Source organism: Globicephala melas, chromosome 10 (assembly GCF_963455315.2).
Source record: "Globicephala melas chromosome 10, mGloMel1.2, whole genome shotgun sequence".
Lineage (NCBI taxonomy): Eukaryota > Metazoa > Chordata > Mammalia > Artiodactyla > Delphinidae > Globicephala > Globicephala melas.
Window position 1 is genome coordinate 37,893,008 of NC_083323.1, and position 21,646 is coordinate 37,914,653.

At 35.4% G+C, this 21,646-nt stretch overlaps 1 protein-coding gene across 1 annotated transcript in view; it reads right to left on the reverse strand.

The window, feature by feature from the left end:
• The window catches only part of PTPRQ (protein tyrosine phosphatase receptor type Q), a 203,430-nt gene that overhangs the window by 83,433 nt on the left and 98,351 nt on the right, over positions 1-21,646 (reverse strand). Inside the window, exon 27 of the mRNA XM_060306834.1 lies at positions 7,699-8,022. Coding sequence (XP_060162817.1) covers positions 7,699-8,022 — 324 coding nt within the window. The remainder of the gene's footprint in view (positions 1-7,698; positions 8,023-21,646) is intronic.

Genomic DNA, 21,646 nt, shown 5'->3' on the forward strand with positions numbered 1-21,646 from the left:
AAATATTTTTATTTATATTATGGAAAGCTGTTTAATAACCTGGCAAAAGCTCTTTTAAGTATACAGTTGAATGTTTTAATAGACAATTTTACATGCTTACTATTATGTTCTTTAAATTATGATTTCATGCAAATATCCTCTCTTTGTAATTATATTTAGCAACCCAGATTTATACATTGGTCTCCTTTGTTTTCTTCATGGACTATCAATCACAGTTTATTATCTCAGTTAATCATTTCGATACTATTAAAGCTTCAATCCACTCCGAAATAGGCACTTATTATTTTCTTTCATTGTCTGAAATCCTCCTCAATTTATTATGAGCATATTTCTTTTCTACATGAAGTAATTCAAACTTATGTTAATTAATGAAAAAGAAAAAAAAATCATCAATATAAAATAGACTGGGTCTTTCTCACCTTCTGAGATGGCCCACACTCCGTCTGTGGAGTGTGTTTCTCTCTAAATAAATCCACTTCTTCCCCATCACTTTGTCTCTCACTGAATTCTTTCTGCAATGCGACATCAAGAACCTGAGCTTCATTAAGTCCTGAGACCAGCTAGACCAACTCCTGCTCATTGTCAACACCATTGGGGACATCTTCTGTGCCGTTTCTTTGCGACAACTTTTGGGGCACTAACAACTGGTTGGGAGACTACTTTGAAAGTGATAGCATCTAAAAGCAAACTAAGGCCCCCACCCAGGTGGAAGATGGTAACTTCAGGTAGAGTATGATTCCTGAAGCAACACCCTGTTACCTCACCACCAACCAATCAGAAGAAAATCTGCACACAGTGGAAGACAGAAGACTCTGACACCCCTTCCCCAAATGATTAACTGCGATTAACTTCCCCTTATCCCTTTAAAAACTTTCATGATCAAGCAGAATCTTGGGAGTGGTTCTTGGATATGAGTCTGCCTTCTCCCCAGGTTGCTAGCCTCCTGAATAAAGCAATCTTTCCTTTACAACCAACCAACCAACCAATAAATAAATAAATACATAAATACATAAAATAAAGTAAAATAAAATAAACTAGTTTTGTGAAATAAAAGAAGCTGAACATGTCAAACGTAAATGGAAACTGACCAGGAGAATTTTAATTTTGACAATAACCATGTAAATATTTGAAAGACAAGCTATAATCAGAAAGAAAATCTGAAGAAAATTTGTATGAACATTTTTGCAATATGGAGAATTTTGACATTGAAATACTTTCCAATTAAAGTCAAATGTCTTCCTTGAGTCCAAATGCCATATTCATTTAGTCTTAGATATTGAATAGGCATGAAGATTAGAAACATACATAAGACATGATCACCTGTCATCTCTGCCTGTAAGGAGCTCAGAGTTCGACAAGAGAGAGAGATAAACAATTATGATGTAATACGTTCAGTATTTAGAAACAATTTTTGGAAGGTGGGAGTGGAAAGAGGAATTTATAGAAGGCTTTGTAAAGGAGATATTTGGTCTCCTTTGCAAAGAAGAGGCAGTTGGTCTCCAAAAGGGGACAGAAAGGACAGTAAGAAAGAACACACATACTTTGCTCTTTCTCTGGAGCACAAAGGAGAAAGAGCAAAGTACGTGTGGGGAATATGAACAAAAATCGTAAGTAACCAAATAGAGCATACTAAAAATATAATTTTTACACTACAGGAAAATAGAAAACTATCAGATTTTAAGCAGAGGAATAATAGGTGTATTCAAAAACTAGGTTCAGGTGGAGGGTAGAGAAAATGGGAACAGAAAGACCATTTAGATATCTTTTGTAATAATCTAGGAGACGGCTGAATTTAGGGAGCCTTAACAGAGAAGCATAAACAAATGCAAGAAATATTTAGAAGGGAAAGTCAGTAGGAGTTAGGTATGTACTTGGGGGTGGGAAAGGCTAAAAAGAATTAAGAATGATTCCTAGATTGCTGGCTTGAACAATCAGACGAACAATGGTACAATACACTGCAACAGGGAACACACAGGTAGGAGGAGGCTTGCAGTGGGGCAGGAACAGTGGTAATACGGGGTTTGAGATGTCTGTGGAAACCTAAGTGGTCATACCAGTAACTTCAATCTACAGGTCTAGAAGAGAGAGAGATGTCGTCTTGAATTACACATTTGGGAGTCTTAGGCAACTAACTTAGAAGACTTTCAACAGCATATAATTAATTTTGCAGAAGTACAACCATCATGTCTAGAATAAATTATATTCAATTCCTTTACTGGCACCAGGATAGAGCCTATTCTAAAAACCCACTGCCACAAAATGGGCTTCTTCATGTCATGAATTATATTTTCCTATTTATTTATGGCTAACATCTCTTCTTATCATTATTTAATTGCTTCTTTATAGAAAGGAGAATACCTACCTCTGTTATGATAGCTTTCACCACATTATAAGTGCATTATACCATTTAGAATATATGAAGAAAAATAATTGAATATATAGTAACTCATCAACAATGTCTCATTTTTAAAAATGTTAAGGAGTGCTTTGCCCTCTATTTGGTTTTTCTTCTTTTTAAATCATAAAGTTGCATTCCTTGGAAGCTTCTTTGATGAGGCATGTTTTGCTGAATTTTTTTTAACCTAACAGATGTTTGGGTAGTTAAAATTCCTCATGAGTATGGTATCCCGTGGTTTTCACAACCTAAGTGTTACCCCAGGAATTTTCCTTTCTTGCTGTCTTCCAGTCCTGGTGGTCTATAGGAGATGCACATTATGAGAGTCCCATTTCACTCCATACTAAATTTCACACCCACACTCTTTTAAAGTTGTACATTCCCTCCGCATTATAAGTACCTATTGTGCACCACAGAGATATTTAACAGCTTCCATTGTGCATTCCTCCCCGACACACAACTCAAATTGCTTTTGAGTATAAGGATAATCAGAAAAATAAGAGATGAGTAAAATAAGCTATAAGACTTTAGTGTTTCAAGTTAAATATTTCTGCCATTTGTAATTTCTGTGCTTATGTTTGTATCTTTGCACACTTAGCATGAAGTACAGAGTAATGGGTATTACACAGATGATTTAAGCAGAAAAACAATTTGGTTTCAATTATCTAGATCAGAGTATGTGGGAGAAAGAAATGTTAGCTTGAGCTGACCGAATGTTGTTTCTTTTATTCACTCCAGTGTACAGTGGCAGATCTAGATTCAGAAAGTAACCCAATGTAATTCTCAGCCTGCATTCCAACTTTGCTCCCTGCATCTTCAATTTGAGTGCTCTTCTTTATGAGCTCAGAGAGAGTTAATACAATATATTTTCTTATTCTACAAGTCATTTGAGAACATCTTATAATATTTATTATTCCAACTGGTGGTCTTCTTATTTGAGCTATTCAAATGTTGAATAATCTGACCTCAAACTAGCTATCAATTGCTAGCTCCTTATCAAAGAAGCTCCAGGTTTTGATAAGAAGTTCTGGGAATAAGTGCTTGGGCACAACTTGATGCTATTAGAGTAACATGCACAAATCTGAAATAGTGATTTTATACTAAGTTATACTGTTGTTTAGTGTTTTCCATAATTCAGAGGAATCATTCATTTTCATTGTTTTATCTTCTTATAAAACAACATAACACTTTTTTGGAATCAATGACATAAAAAATCGTATTAAATTTCTTCATCCAGATTACTTTTTATGTTTGCAAAATGTCTGTCATGCTTTTCATCTTTGGTATGTAGAATCAACATCTAAGCATTACTTGCTTTCAATCTTAAAAACATTACTACTCAAGATTTTTGTTTCTTGACTGTTCTTATTTCTCATATTCTTATACAATATGTTAGTAGTTCACTATATATATTGTCTTGCAATAATATATGTAGTGTCTTTCTGTCTTTCATATCAAATGCCACCTCAGAGTATCTCTCCTTGGCTTAATAAATAAAACTTTTTTACCATACACTTATGAAATTCAAATACATTTATCATTAGAAAAAAGTTCCTTTCATTTCTGAGACTAAATGAAGAGTGACCAACTCATTCTCATAACTTTCAAAATTAATTTATTATTACCACCCCCATATGAATACTCAGCTGAAAAGCTAATAAGTTTGAGAATGCCAAGAAAAATAGTAAGTCTGTTGTAACAAATTCTGAAATATATAAATCTTTTCACTTTTCTCTCTTAATCACAGTGGTAGAAAGGCAACTTTCCATGTATCCCCTTTTCTATCTTATTGATAAAGAACAGAGTAGAAAATTAGTCCTTAAGGATAAAGAACAATAAAAGGGAATAGGAGTAGCATAGAAAATCTACTTAACTACTGATAAATTTTTTTCACACCCAAGTACTCTCTGATGGAGAAGTCAAATTGTGGCAGTGAGATACCAGACCGAGAGAGAAGAAAAGTACCAGATAATAGTCAAACTGGTACTCCATACGAAGGCACTCTTTCGATTAGTCATCAAGTAAAGATCTGGGAGCTGGGGTGAAACAGAAGCCAAGATTATCCTCTCCATTCCATCAAGAACTAACAAATCAACCAACTAACCACCGATGGCAAAGGAACACATCCTAATAAAACTAGAAAAATAATGCTATTTATTTTTTAAAAAGCTCACACCGATTGTGAAATATTTGAAATATTCTATCATTATTCTTTTAAACCAGAATAGGCAAAGTGGAGTAGTAGGGAATTGAAAATGACCAAATTCTAGTGAGTGGGTCATAGACCTTAAAGTGGGGTTGGAAGTGGAGGGACTCAGGGGGGAAGAAATGACATTCAAGCAGAAAGACTCTCAAATTTTCAGAATAAGAATGGGGGATTCTTTAAAAATCCAACTTCCCGGGCTTCCCTGGTGGCGCAGTGGTTGACAGTCCGCCTGCCGATGCAGGGGACACGGGTTCATGCCCCAGTCCGGGAGGATCCCACATGCCGCAGAGCAGCTGGGCCCGTGAGCCATGGCCGCTGAGCTTGCACGTCCGGAGCCTGTGCTCCGCAACAGCAGAGGCCACAACAGTGAGAGGCCCGCGTACTGCCAAAAAAAAAAAAATAATAATAATCCAACTTCCCAGTTTCATTTACCAGCTTTTGAATTGGTCAGGTTATATGTTGTTTTATGCTAATTGAACATCTTCCACCATCCTGTCTAGAGTACTTGAGGAAATGATACATTTAGAAATTCGAATTCCTGGCTCACTGTAGCAGGCTTCTGTCCAAGTGAGACGCTCCTAAGGAGTGGGACGGGAACCCTGAGTGGCAGCAGATGCACAGGCATATGGTCTATTTTAATCAAAGGTAACAAATTAGCTGCCCACAGGCCAGATGTGGGCTACTGACATGTTTGGTTTGAAAAACTAAATGTTTTTAAATTTTAAAAACTTGTTACAGCAAGAAATTAAGTATTTTCACATTAAAAAATCTAACTTTCCTATTTCTTTGAAAACATCCTAAGTCCTAATAGCATGACTTCTCTATAAGACAGTAATCAGACAGAGGTGAGTAGTGGTTGCCCCTGTAGACGGCACATTCTGTTAACCTGCCAAGGTTTCCACCACTCTCAGTCGCCTTATATCAGCCTGCTTCATTCATTATGGTACCTGACTGATGTCTTCAGGTAACTTCAAGTTGTCCCTGGTCACTTGTAATTTTGGTTATTCTTACTGGCTGAAGCAACTAAAATTCCGAACTTTACCTATGTTCTAATCTCTAAGCATCTGTTTCTTTCTGTTTTCTAGTCAATTAGATTATCATAGTTATTTCTTCTCAAAGTTAACAGGCTCAAAATAACCGTAATTACTGACTAAACGCAACCTGCATTTGATTTTTCCGTATTTTCCTTTTCTTCATTATGGCACTATCATCCTCTCTATCCCCTGCACTGGAAAACAGTTCACTCTGCCTCCCCAATTTTAGCTTATTTAATCAAGTTTAACACGTTCAGGAAATATTTATGGAGTGCCTACTGTTGCCAGGCACCATTCCAGGCAATAAAGAAACAGCAATGGTCAAGACACCTTCTAAAAATAAGCAAATACATATAACTAAAAAATGATCAGGTAATTACAAATTTTCATTAAGATAAGATGATATTCTAGAAAAAAACTGTATGGCTCTTTTAGATTGGGTGGTCAGGGAAATTCATTCTTAGCAGGAATCATTCAAGTAGAAGTATACATTATAAAAAGCTGCTCATGCAAAAACAGACGTGGAAAAACATTCCAATCCAAACAAACAGGGCCAAGTTCTAGTACTTTCGTGTGTTCAAACAACACAAAAATTATCCAGTATGAGTGGAGGATAATGGTAAGTGGGAAAATGATTATGGATGAGGTTAGAGTGTTCGGTAAGAGCCAAGTCACATAGGGCTTTGTTAATCATGTTAAGAAATTTAAATCTTATTCCAAGAGCAATGGAAATTCACTGAAAGGCTTTTTAAACAAGGAAGTGACATCATCTGATTTACATTTCAAAAGATCAGCGTGAAAGCTAAGGAGGTCAGGTTAACGCAGTGGTAGCAGTAATGAAGGATAGGACTAATATGCTGGTAATGCAAATGGAGGGATGTGTTTAGATAGCATGGTTGAAATAAATCATTGGCGGAGTAGAAGAGGAAAAGAACACTGCCTAAATTTTCATTTTCTGCATTCGGACGATGAGACTTAGTGTTTAGACCACGTTAATTTTGAGAGGATATTAGACACACCTTCCCAATGATGTCAGTTAAATATACTGATTGGGTTCCAGGGAGCAATCAGAACTGGAAATAGATACTTGAGAATAATCACTATATAAGTAGACTTTAAAGCCATAGGACAGGATAAGGTCACTTAAGGTAACATCTCATAGGGGTTGTGTGTTGATAAAGAAAAGGGCCAATGAAAAAGAAAAAAAAAAAAAAAGAAAAGGGCCAAGTATATTATCTCTGAACACTCCAACACTTAGATTTAAAAAATGAGAGAGAGAGAGAGAGAGAATAAGCAAAAGAGACTGAGAAAGAGCTATCAGGGAGGTGAGAGAAAAACCAGAAGAGCAGATCTCACAGAAATCAAGAGTCCAAGAGCCACAAAGAAGAGAGGTTGGACGACTGTGTTGAAGGCTGAGTTGTCTGGATTCTGTCTCAAATGTTGAATTGCATTAACAAACATTCATTGAACATTTACTAGATAAACATTATGCCAGGTACTCCGGGGAATAGTAAGAAGATACACATTTGGCAACCTAAAAAATAAAGCCTCTAGATCAAAGTTTATTTCACTGTTTATAAAGGTCTACAACAGCATCTATTTATCACTGAAACTCTATGTGTGTGTGTAAGCCTAAAGTCACTGAAAACGTGGTAAAGCCTGGCATAAAAGCAGCAGAGCTTCCAGATACAAGGGGGAAATGTAGGCATAGACGAAGGGTACTTGATGGCTATCAGTATAGCCTAATGACAGACCACTTAGAGGATCACAATGCTTTTTGTTACAATATAAGACTCTAGGACCTTGGTACCACTCTGGGAGTTTGAGAAAAGCCCTAATAATGACTGAAGTTGAATTTCCCATCGGGATTCAATTAAGAAAAAATAAATGCTATTATGGTTAACGATGTTTAAGCAATTAGGGCAACCAGTTAATTTTAAAATATAAAACTAAAGTTACAAGAGCAATCTTTACCTATATTTTGAATGATTTCTATGGAAAAACATTTAAAGAGCTTTTTCTTGAATGCAGAAGTATACATACATATACAGAACAATACTTACGACCAGGCAGGGTTTGTGTAGATATCCAATTTGACGCATCGCCATAGCCGGCATTGGTGCTGGCAGCCACTTGGAATCGATACCATCTAAATTTCTTTAAATCATATACTGTCTCTTCAGTTAGGTCAGCTTCGTAGAGGTATTGAACTTTTTGATATTCAACACATTCTTCAGATTCCCATTCTCTGCATTTTTGAGCCCGAAGTTGAGTGGTAATCTTATAATTTTGGAAGTAGCCAAAGATAGTGTCAGGTCTCATCCATGTCAATGTTGCACTAGTTGACTGAACATCAGAAAAAGCAATATTTGTGGGAGTGCTGGGAACTAAAAGTTGAAGGGAAAAAAAAGGGAAAACAATTGGAATTACCAAACATTGTGTGAACAGGAGGGAGAAATGGGATTTACAAACATTCCTTTACTATGCACGTAGTGGTGATCTCTTATTACAACTGCCCTTAGATTAATATCCCCACATTTAATAAGCAGAAACTTAAGGTGATACTTCACAGAGCAATGGTCCAAAGGGTTAGGGGACAAAACAATTGTGATGTTTTTATTCCTAATTTTGCTCCCAAATTCACTCACAAGTTACTTATAAAAACTTACTTTGGTTCCTTATATAAGCACTGGTACAAAGAAAAATTGCATGCTCATATAATCCTATGTACTTTCCGAGGAAGGGTCTGAGTTTTTAATATTCAGTTCCCAAGAAAGACGTTCTTATATTTAAATGACTAGATAGACACAAACACATCTTACATATAGTAGATGTTGATTATAAAATAATTTAAACAAGATTATTAAATGAATTAATAATGTATACAATTAATTTTTATTTTATCTTGCACATATTTAAAATTAGTATAACCCTTTCTAGAACATCATCAAGCACACTGACATTAATACACAGAATAAGGTATCTGTATATCACCTACAATCACATGGTCCTACTTGGAGGCATTTATTAGATTTCGTATTAACCACTGGTTTGCTATATTCATACCGTGTGTCAGGCTCTGAGGCTGGTGTTAGGAAATCAAGATACATAGGCTTATGTCTTGTTTTCAAGAAACAGTCACTTATTAGACAAGTATAATAATATAAGTGTGTTATGCTTAGAAATATAAAAGAACAATGAATTAAGTGACATGGGCACTTTTTTCATGCCTGTTCTTGTATATGTGCAAGGACCTTTTCTCAGAAGGCTGAGATAGAAAGACTGATAACAATGACTTGTATGAAAATTACACAATTCATAAAAACTATACGTTAATATGTGCAGTAAAGATAAGAAAATCAATGAGTTAGAAAATTCATTCATAAAAGTCATTCATTCCTAAACATATCATATTAATTCAGATTTCAATAAATACCTAATGAGCATCTAATTTATGCCAAGTACTACTGTAGGTGCTGGGAATACAATAATACAATGAACAAAACAGACAAAAGTCCCTACCCTGGTGTAATTTACATTCCAGAGGTTTATATACAACACAAGTATAAATAAGTATTATATATAGTATTTTGGATGATGATTAGTGTTATGGAAAAAAATAAGAAAGGGAAAAAGGAGAAAGAGTTCAAGGATAATGAAATGAAGACAGCCCTTGGCCAAAAAAGCAGAAAGCGTGACTGATTAGGAGACATGAAGTTCCTGATGAAGGTGGGGAAACTAACCATGTGACTGTTTGGAGGAAGAACATTCCCAGCAGGGGGAAATGTGTGATTACAGGCCCTATGTTGGAATCATGCCTGGTATATCTGAAGAATAAAAAAGAGGCCAGCGTGGCTAGTAGGAGGTGAGGTCTGAGAAGAAACACCGAAGCCTTGATTATATACGACATTGTAGAACTTTAAGACTTTCACATGAGCAGAGGATTTACAGGCTCTGAAGTATGTTTTCACTCTAGCTACTGTGTTGAGACTAGACAAGGGAGAGAAGGATGAAAACAGGGAGAGTAATTAGTAGGCTATTTCAGTGTCAACACAAGAGATCAGGATGGCGTGAGGCAGGACTGCAGCAGCAGAAATGAAAGCAAGTATTCAGATTCTGAATATAATTTGCAGGAGAGCCGACAGGATTTGCTGCTGTGTGACATGTCAGGTATAACAGAGAGAAAGGAGTAGAAGAAAGCTTTAAGGTCTTCGGGTTAAGCAAACAGAAAGACGAAGTCACTTAACCAAGAAGGGGATGACTGTGAAAGAAGTAAGCTTTGGTAAGTAAGATTAAGAATTTATTTTGAGCATGTTAACTTTGAAATGCCTAGCAGATACCCAGAAGGAGATGTCAAATAACAGATGGATGCATGAGTCTGGAGTTCTGTAGGGAGATCTGGACTTGAGTTAAAAATTTGGATTTCCTCTTAATTTTTTTTTACTGAACTATCTACAGACCTATTGCTTGTAAATTTGCCTAAACCTGGAAAAGAAGAGAAAGTCTAATGCAATGGAAAACAAGTAGTAAATTACTTAAAGCCATATGATCAGATTCAATTACTCTGTTTTCAAATACTAATATTTATCATCAAATCTTACTGTATTTAATTGAACAGTGACCTTTAAAAAGGTAGCTCTACAAACAGAACACTTATAATATGACTTACAACACATTATCTTTAGTTATACATAAGAGCAATGAGAGAAAAACTTATTTTAAGGAACAATTACCTTTATAGAGGAAGAAGTTTTAGAACTGACTAAAAAGTAGAGTTTCCATAATTTATTGAAATCCCTCAGCCACTAAGTTTGAATTCAGACCTCTTGGAGATAAGGCACATTTTCAAAATATTCTAACACAAAGCAGAGAAATATGACTGATTTGGGGGTTCAGGAAAAGTGTTAAGAGAAAAGGTTGCATGTGAGAGGAGATTCCACTAAGTGTAAAGGTAGAGATTCAAGAAGAGGGGGGTAATGTGATCTAAGTCAAGTTTACAGCTTATAATTGACACTGGCAATGACAAAGAGAAATAGTCTGAGGACATACTATGGCACAGGATTACAGATAGCTTCTCAGGCAATGGAAAGCTGTCAAGGTGACAGAATCAGATGTTCAGTAGTACATTTTATCAAGTCTAGTCTGATAACTGCAAACAGGAAAAGGGACAAATTCATAGAACATTTGATTTGTTCAGCAAAGAAAAAAGAAAATGATAGCAATAGGAAAGAGGTGAATTTTTAGATCTATTTTGGTGGTAGAATCCATAGAACAGGCAAATGAATCAGAAGATCACAGAATCAGAATCTGAAGGAAACTTAGAGATGATCTTGGTCAACCTGTCTTGTTTATGGAGGCAGATGTCCCCCAAGAATTTTGGTACCTACACCTTCTTCCAGTTTTTCAAGCAAACACTGATAGGTGCTGATGCAAAAAAAATTTTTTGCAGCTGTAATTAAGATCCAAATCAGTCAGGGAGAGATAATCCAGTGGGCCTGATTTTATAACGAGTCCTTTAAAAGCAGAGAGTTTTCTTTGGGTAGTTACAAAAGAGGAAGTTAAGTATTCTAAGCAAGAGATTAGATGCAATGTACAAACATTTCTCCACGGCTGGCTTTGAAGAAGGAAGGGACCACCAGGTCATCTCTAGGAGCTGAGGACAGCCCTTGGCTAAAAGCCAACCAGGAATTGGCTCCTAGAACTGTTAAGAAACTGAATTCTGCTGCAACCATGTGAGCTCGGACGAGGACCTGTACTCCACATGAGAACACAGCCCATGGATAACTTCATTTGACCTTGTGAGACTCTGAGTAGAGAATCCAGGCACAGCATACCCAGACTCTGACCTACAGAGCTGTGCTCTAATAAATGGGTGCTTTTTTTTTTTTTCGGTACACGGGCCTCTCACTGCTGTGGCCTCTCCCACTGCGGAGCACAGGCTCCGGACGCGCAGGCTCAGTGGCCATGGCTCACAGGCCCAACCGCTCCGCGGCATGTGGGATCTTCCCGGACCGGGGCACGAACCCGTGTCCCCTGCATCAGCAGGCGGACTCTCAACCACTGTGCCACCAGGGAAGCCCAATGGGTGTTGTTTTAAGTCACTAAGTTTGTGATAATTCATGACACAGCAATAGAAAACTAATACAAATTCACTCTACCAAATGACCAATCTCTACTTATCTAGCCTGTTCTTAAATATACAGAGCAAAATCTTGAGGGGCTTTATTTTAAAATTGATTTCCAGATAGCTCTATTAGTTTGTACAGCCTTCATTATTTTGAACAGATATCTACCTTCCTATAAATCCTAATTCTACACTGAACACCCACCTCAAATAGTCCTAGTCCTATTTTCCTCTCCACTTTACTCCAACATTTATACCGAAGAACTAGAAAGGTTTTTATTCTGCATTCATATTAATAAAAAAGATTGAGCAATTACTCCAAAATATATGTTTATTTATATATTATATACATATATGAATGCCAACCATAATTAGATTATTTCTCTGAAGGTCTAGATTAATTCTTGGAACACAACAGGCATTTAATAAATATTTTTGAAAGTAGGAACAAATGAATAAGAGGGTATAACAGGAGACTTGATTTAGATAGATGGTCAGGAAAGGTTTTCCTGATGAATTATAATTTAATCAGAGATCTGACAGATAAGATGTAACTTCCCAGGGGAAAAGCATCAGGGTGTTAAGACTCTGAGGAAGAGAACATGGCACATTGGAAACATGTAAAGAAGGCTGCTACAACCACAAGGAGATGAAGAGGAAGACAGAAGGTTGGAGATGCAGGCCAGAATCAGATAATGTTGAGCCTTGCAGTCTGGATTCAAGATTTTCAGTTTTATCCTAAGTGCAGTGGGAATACTTGATAAGTTTTATATTGACTTTTCATTTGCATTAAAACCATAGACAAGGGCTTCCCTGGTGGCACAGTGGTTAAGAATCCACTTGCCAACGCAGGGGACACAGGTTCAATCCCTGGTCCGGGAAGATCCCACATGCCGCAGAGCAACTAAGCCCGTGCGCACAACTACCAAGCCTGCGCTCTAGAGCCCGCGAGCCACAACTACTGAGCCCACGTACCACAATGCCTGAAGCCCACGCACCTAGAGCCCGTGCTCTGTGACAAGAAGCCACCACAGTGAGAAGCCTGCGCACCGCAACGAAGAGTAGCCCCCACTCGCCGCTAGAGAAAGCCCGTGCACGCAGCAATGAAGACCCAACGCAGCCAAAAATAAATAAAATAAATAAAACCATAGACTCTGCTCTTCCCCATGAGAGCAAGGGACTGTGGTCCAGACATTTCCCTTTCTTTCCAGTCCATCACTAACTACCCCTTTCATGTTTCAATTTCCTTTTCCTAGGGTTTACTAAGCAACTAAAGGTGGAAGGAAAAAAGGATGCATTAGCTATTCAATGAACTGGAGAAGGCAGAGGAGGCTACCCTTTCCCCGTATTTCATCAGGCGGGATGACTAGATGCCCATGGCTCGCTAACCAACTTTTTTAATACCCTCCAGTGTTTAGATTTCAGGAAAGAAAACTAATGGCAAAGTTTGACGCACAGTAAAAAATTTTCAGCAGATTAATATTTGTCCACAGACTCCACTATTCTCCAAATAAGTGTTACAGAGAAGAAAAGGTCTAAATAGGACAGTACTTTAACTTGACAAAGAAACAAGATCCATACAAGAGTTATTTCTAACCTGGCTAAAGGAAGGGTAACAATAATTGCAACTGCTTTCCATGTGACAAGCTCAGGGATGGGCCTTGCACGGGACACCCAGAGTCTGGCACGTATGGGCACTCAGTAAGTGTTGATTATGTGAATAAATCATGGTTCATGAAATAGTCCTTTGGTTTCATGCAATACAAAATTTTGTCCACATTTTTCACTCAAGTGTATTTATAAAGATGAACAAGAAATAAATCTAATCTGAGGCCAAATATGTACAACTTGTAGACAATTTTTTTCAACAAGGCTACCTCAGACGCACACACAAATGACCAGCAGTATGTAGGCCTCATTTATATCCAGCATCTTCTCTTTTGATGAACCGTGTGTTGAACTAGACTATTTCAAGGCAACCGCCCTATTGAATTACAGATACAAAAAGGATTACACTCAGTTTAGCATGGAGAATCAGATTTCCATTCTTTAAGAATGACTAAAAACCTCAACCTTTTTCTATCCACAGATGGTACTCATTTGAACACATCATTCCATGCTTCCTGGAATAATCATGCAGCTTGTTTAGATTTTCTAAACATGACTGAACTGTGATGAAGTGATCAACATTCTCTGCCAAGGTATTCCGTAAATTACATTTTTATTCATAAATTATTCTTACCGGCGAAATACTTTCATCATGGTTGAATTGAAAGTCTGTAGATCTATCTATACAAGTAAAAATTTGTTACACTTTAAAGGCATGCCAGTTTTTAGTGATTATTTAGTATATTCCACTTAGAAAATGAAAATGTGTATAAAATGTAATTATTCTCTAAACTTCTGAATATCAATTATAAGAAGTTGCCAACCTCTTATGATAAGATGGTAGTTTGTACTGACTTCTCACTGACCTGGTTAAGTATACTAACATGGAAGACCAAGTTTCCTTAAATCTTTAGTCATGACTATATACATGTATCTTCAGGCAAAGATATACTCTCTTTTAAGCAAAACAGGTGTCTGAAAAATATATAAATACTTACAAAAGTTACAAAAGTATCAACACAATCTTTCCTAGTTTATTAAGAATATTTTTGTCTCTACTAATTTTAAACAAACTACAAAACACAAGGTACAAATATATGATCTGAACATACACAAACAAAAGTACAGTTTACTAACACTAACATAATATGGATCAATATAAACACAGAAATGCCTGAAAAGTCGGGTGCAAAGAATATTTCCCAAACCAGATATACATTTTGCACTAACCTGAATTTAATCAATATCATTTACTAGACATTCAGATTGAGTGGTATTGGCAAGTTATAAGTCTTAGGGTATAAGCCCTTCTTCATACATATATAAAAGTAATTTAGCTAATAGAAACTATCACAAATAGGTGATGCCAGGAGGAAGGCTCAATGGAAGGAGAAGATCTGGGAGCTACAACTTAAAGGAACAACTGATGATTAGTACAGATGAGGAAGAAATAATGTTTTAAGTACATTAATATAGGGAGAGATATATAAATGGCAACAGGATGTTTGTCATGGTCTGGAAAGTATACCAGACTGGAGAAAAGAAAGTCTAAGGAAGTCATAAGAAAAAAGTTGTGGGCGGTGTAATATCAAGTGTGGTGCTACTGAAGGGCACTGAACGTTGGAGAGATGAATTTAGATGACTACTGCAGAACACAGAGAACAACCGACAGATTCACCGGTAAAGTATAAACTTAAAGAAAATCCTGAGCCTCCATATGGCTAGTCATTAGGAAACAGTAAATGTGCTAGAAACTGGTTAGATACTGTATATATGCAGTACAATGTAGACTACAGTGATAAAGAATAATTAGGAATAGAGCTAAAAGGCCAAAGAATATTGGCAAAAATGTGATGATTTATTGGGCAGAGAAAAAAATAGGAGTAAAGAAATGGAATCAACCCAGCAATTAGGTTAATAGATCAAATGTACATTGTACATGTCCTAGAAGTAGGCTATGATTTGGCTCTGACGTTACAGAAGATAATACAAAGGAAAAAATTAAGACTGTAAATCTCTGTGACCATAAATAAAGACAAATTAAATGAGCAAGAAACATGAAATAAACTCTGGTATTGAGATCAAAGGTAGATTTCTCCCCCAGAAAAGCACATAAACAATACCATGTAATTTAATAAACAGCGTCCTCAACAACATCCTTACATAGTAAATTCTAAGTATGTTTAACTTGGCTCCTTCTTATAATGTCTCTCAATATGGGTGGGCGGAATAATTATCAAACACATTTTTGTAAAACTATTTCTTTATAAGTTTTAATTATTCAGTTCAGGTATACTTCTCTCTGTCGGTTTGGCTTAATTCAGAGATAGATTTTGGAGTAGCTGAAGCAAAACTTACCAAAACAGGCTACATAAACATGATTTTAGGTGATACTACAAAGCTGAGAATATGGAATGACACACTTATTAGTATGCCAAATTAAGTCATTTTAAAATATCCCATCTGCATGTCTTTCATGCTTGAGAAAGTATCTATAAACAGAACTAAAGTTTTCTAAAATAATTTTTAAGTGTCTGTCACAGTGCATGTATAGATGGACAATTGGGGACCCAAAATTCTATGGACCACAGCTATAACAATATTAGTTATTAATCCAAAAATTATTGAAACGTAACTTATTTATAAAAATATCTCAGTAAAACTTCTGGGGAAAATGTCACTTTTTCTTGGAGAACTCAACAAGGAAAATGATGATACATATTCTATTTGGAGACAAAGTGAGTTGATTTGTTTTATAGAGTCATTAATTTGACAGCTCTATATAGCAAGTCATCTCCTGAGAATACCTATCAAAAATGACAACTTTGTTTTGAAATAGTTCATCACAAGCAGTTCTTAGGGGAATAATTATATAGCAGAATTAGTCATCTATTAAGACCACTCCTATAACACCTGGAGACTAAATTGAACCATTGACATTGATGAAACAATGAGAAAGATATATGGGTTAGTGATAATGTGCTTGAGGATGGATATGAGTAAATAAAATGCTAGTTTCATATCTTGTTAGCATGAATAAATAGAGCTGTTTTGGGAGAAGCTTAGGTTAGAGTAAAAGGTAGGGAAAAACAACTTGGGATAAATATGTATATATAAGCTTTGAAACCATGAGAGTGAATTAACATATAAGGGGGTGGTATTTATAGTATCAGAAAAGCAGGTGATAAAAAAAAAAAACTGAGTCTCTGTCAAGTCAATAGTCAATCCAGGCTAAATTATCAATAAAATAGGAAAAAGAGATCATAAAAAACTCACATAAGCCAATAATGTTTGGCACACATTGGTACTTAAGAAATATTTGTTTAACAAATGAATGAATAAATGAACAAACTAATGGATGGATATATGGATGCATGGATGAATGCATGGATTTCAAGAAGAAAATATCACCAATGTTGACTGATGAACAAGTGTCACCAATGCTGATTATAATCAAATGCTGCTTAAAACCATTCTTTTCTAAAAACTGGCTGTACAGAAAACCTTGATAGAGTAAAGTATACAAAAGGAGTCCTGGATGTAAGTTTGGGGAAAGCTCTACAGGACAGAAGAATTTGGATTTTTCAAGGATTCCATAAGAGAAAGGGGGGGGGGGGGAGGGAGGGAGAGAGAATACAAGGAAAGAAGGAAAGATGTAAGCAGAAACAATCAATAGAGGAGAAAGGATCAAAGGATAGAGACTGGAGGCACTGTGAAATAATGTAGCCAGTAGAAAAATTCCAGATTGCCAAAGTATTTTTAGGAACAAAAATACTGTTTAATTTAAAGTCATGTATATTATTGCAGTGTAAACCCTTCCTCTATGTACTCACAAAATGTTTGGTAAGGCTATTATACATAAAAGTGCACAGTGTGATTAGAACTGTCAAAATCGTGCAAAAAAATTTTGCTGCAGTAGTCAAAAATTTATGTAAAAATATTCCATTATCCAAACCTAATAAGTTTGAGGGATGTTCTGATGATGCCAGAATACCTTGTGTCACACTAATCCTTCTGCAGATAACAGCTATAAACTCTGTGGCGGAGGGAGGGACAGCTTCTGGCTTGTGGTGTCAGGGAATGGGATGCAGGATTGCCAGAGTAGTTCAAAAAGGAAGAAGCCACAAAGGCGTTAGACCCAAATTACAGTTCTAAATTCCCTGAAAATCCTTGGCCAATCTCATAATTGTGGAAGTATGAAGGATATGCCAAGAAGCAAAGTGGAAGGCAACAGATGAAAAACTTACTAGAAATTTTAGTTGCTTCCCAATGCAGAGGAGATAAAATTCAGAATTTGAATCCCACCAAAGTAAGGAATTGGTAAACAGCAGGCCTCATTTTAAAATCCCAAAAGGGCCATACATTTACTTTGCTCTATGTCCCAGGATTAAGGAATTCTCTCTACAAATAAGGTTGAAACCAAAATCAAACATTCACAAAACTGTAATTCAGTAATTTAATGGCCTATTTGAATAAAAAGCCAACACCCTTCAAAAGAAGATACCAAAATCCAGAGTTTCTGCACAATGTCACAAACAATATCCAATTTAAGTTTAAAAATTTCTAGGCAGGGCTTCCCTGGTGGCACAGTGGTTGAAATCTGCCTGCTAATGCAGGGAACATGGGTTTGAGCCCTGGTCTGGGAGGATCCCACATGCCGTGGAGCAACTAGGCCCGTGAGCCACAACTACTGAGACTGCGCGTCTGGAGCTTGTGCTCCACAACAAGAGAGGCCACCATAGTGAGAGGCCCGCGCACCGCGATGAAGAGTGGCCTCCGCTTGCCACAACTAGAGAAAGCCCTCACACAGAAACAAAGATGCAACACAGCAAAAATAAATAATTAATAAACTCCACCCCCAACATCTAAAAAAAAAAAAAAAAATTTCTAGGCAGGCAGGAAAATTACTATTGACAGGAAAATGTGACTTGTAGTCAGGAGGAAAAAGTGTTCAATAGAAAGAGATCACAGGATAATGCAGGTGTACGAATTAGTAGAAAATTAATTTAAAGAAGCCATTATAAATATTTTATTTGACTTAATGGAAAACAAAGCAAATGGGGAATTTCAGCAGAGAAATGGAAGTAAGGAAACAGAAATAAAGGGAAATTCTAGAATTTAAAACTATAATACCTGACATGATATTGGATTTGTTAAATACCAGATTAAAGATGGCAGAATACAGTCAATGAACATCATGTCACATCAATTGAACTCCAATCTACAGAATAAAGGAAGAAATGTGAAAAAATTTAATAAAGCCTCAGTCACTTAGGAGGTATGGAATTAGAGTCCCAGAAGAAAAGAAGATGGCAGAAAAATAATTTAAAAAATAATGGCCCAAAATTTCTCAAATTTTAGAAAAATATTAATTTACCAATACAAAAAACTAAATGAACCCACAGCAAAATAAATGCAACAAAAGCCACACTAGCCATATTATTGTAAAACTGCTTAAAAGTAAAGATAAAAAAAAAAACTTGAAAAGTGTCCCCCAAATAACATTTCATACACAAGAGCTAATGATAAAAATGGTGGTTGACATCTCATCAGAAATAATGAGTACTAGAAGACAAAGGAATTACATCTTTAAAGAGACAAATATTGGGTGGGAGAACTATCAACCCAGAATCTTATATCCACAGAAAAAGACCCTCAAAAGTGAAAACAAAATAAATCTATTTCCAAATAAATAAAATCTGAGAGAATTTGATGCTAGCATACCTGCACTAGGAGAAATTCTAAAGTGAGTTCTTTAGTTGAAAGGGAAATATTAGCTGTAATTACCTGTAACTCATAACTACTGGAATAGAAGAACACCAATAATGATAATTATATGGGAAATACATGGTCTTTTCTTAATTTATGTAAATGTCTACTGGCTCTGTAAGTAAAAATAATACCATAAATTGTGGGATTTACAATGTAAATATATGTAAATCATTTAAAATATATAGATGTCAAATGTATGACAAAATATATGGAATTGTACTTTTGCAAAGTTCATATATTTTATGTGAAGTTGTAGAATATTAATTTAAATACAATAAACTAAGGAATTATATTGTAATCCCTTGATCAACCACTAAAAATAATGACAAGGAAGTATAGATAAAAATCCTATAAAGAAATTAAAACAGAAAGCTAAAACCATCCAATTAACCCAAAGGAAGGCAATAAAGAAAGAACAGAGGAACTAAAAAAGAGCTAGAAAACAAATAGCAAATAGAACTAAACTCAACTAAATAATGACTTTAAACATAGATTAAATGCTCCATTTAGAAGACAGAGATTGTCAAGTAAGATAAAAATAAAAGACCCAATTATATGCTGCCCACAAGAGACATAATTTGTCCACCAGACACACAAATTAAATATGATACAAATAATTCAAAAGTAAAGATAGAAAAAAACATACAAAGCAAACAGTAAACTAAAGAGCATGTGCCTATATTAATACCAGACTAAAGAATCTTTAAGACAAGGAGTGATCTAAAGATAAAAGAGACAGTTTATAATGATTAATGGATCAGTTAGGAAGTTGTAACAATTATAATATGTGTGTGTTTAATAAAAAACTTTGAAGTACATGAACCAAATACTGACAGACTTGAAGAAATAGACAAATCCACAATATATTTGGATATTTTAATATTTCCTTATCAATAATATATCGAATAATTTTTGTTGAAAAGTGGTAAGAATACAGATTTGCAAAACATTATCACACTGAATTAATACATAGAACATTATGGACAACAACTGAAGAATAGACATTATTTCAAGTGTGCATGGAAGAATATTCAACAAGATAAATTATATGCTGAGCCACAGAAACTGCCCCAACTAATTTTTAAAAATTAAGTGTTACAGACATATTCTCTAACAATAATGGCAATAAATGAAAAATTGATGACATGTGGCTATCTAGATAAGTCCCAAATATTAGAAATTAAATATATTTTTAAATAACCATGGCTCAAAGGAGAAATTTCAAAGGAAATTAGAGAATATTTTTATCAAAAGAAGTCAAAATTTGTGATATATAATTATTAGGAGATTTATAGCTGTAAATGATTATATTTGAAAAGAAGAAAGGCTTAAAATCATTATGTAAAGTAAAATTAACTAGCTACAAGAAGATAAATACTGCAAGATCTCACTTATGTATGGACTCTAAAAAAGTCAAACTCATGGAAACAGAACAGAACAGTGATTGCCAGGGGAGTGGAGGGGAGATAGTGGGATGTTTGTCAAAGGGTACAACTTTCAGTTATATGAATAAGTTATATGAAAAAGCTAATGTACAGCATGGTGACTATAGTTAATAATGATGTATCAATATTACATACTTGAAATGTGTTAAGAGAGTAGATCTTAAGTGTTCTCACCACACACACACACACACACACAAAAGGTAAATATGTGAGGTGATGGACAGGTTAATTAGCTTGATTGGGGGAATCATTTCACAATGTATACATATATCAAAGCACTGCACTGTATACCTTAAATATATGCAATGTTTATTCGTGAATCATACCTCAATAAAGCTGGGGAAAAAAGACAAAGAAAATTATGATAAAAATACAGAAAAAAAGAGCATATTAAAAGCAGAATATTTAGAGGGAAGAAAATAATAAAGATCAGGACTCAGTGAAATAGAAAATAGATAAATAAAAGAGAATATTAACAAATTCAAAAATTAGTTCTTCAGAAAAATTAATAAAATTTGTAAACACTTGTCAAGCCATATATAAAAGTATAGTGCATCTGATCAAGTGTGGTCTATCCCAGGAAGGTAAATTTCACTTAATATTAAAAAAGCTAATCATATAATTTACCACAGTAACAGAATAAAAGAGAAAAAAGCATTCGATCATGGGCATCTACAGATATCCTACAGCACACATCATACAAAATAGTGAAGGATGGATGCTTCCCCTTTTGATTGGGAACAATGCAAGGATGTCTGCTTTTACTACTTCTATTTAATATAGTACCAGAGAGTCTGGCCAGTGCAATATGGTAAGGGAAAAAAGTCACAGGGCTTAGAAAGAAAGAGATAAAAATTACCCTAATTGTAGATGAAGTGACATTTTTAAATGTAGAAAATTCTAAAGCAATATATAACAAAACCCTTCTTGGACTAATAAGCAAATTTAGCAGTTGTAGGACACAATACCAATAAACAAAATCAACTGTATTTCTAGATTCTACATCAAACAACTGGTGACTAAAATTAAAACGTTAAATAGGAATGATTTTAACAAAAGACA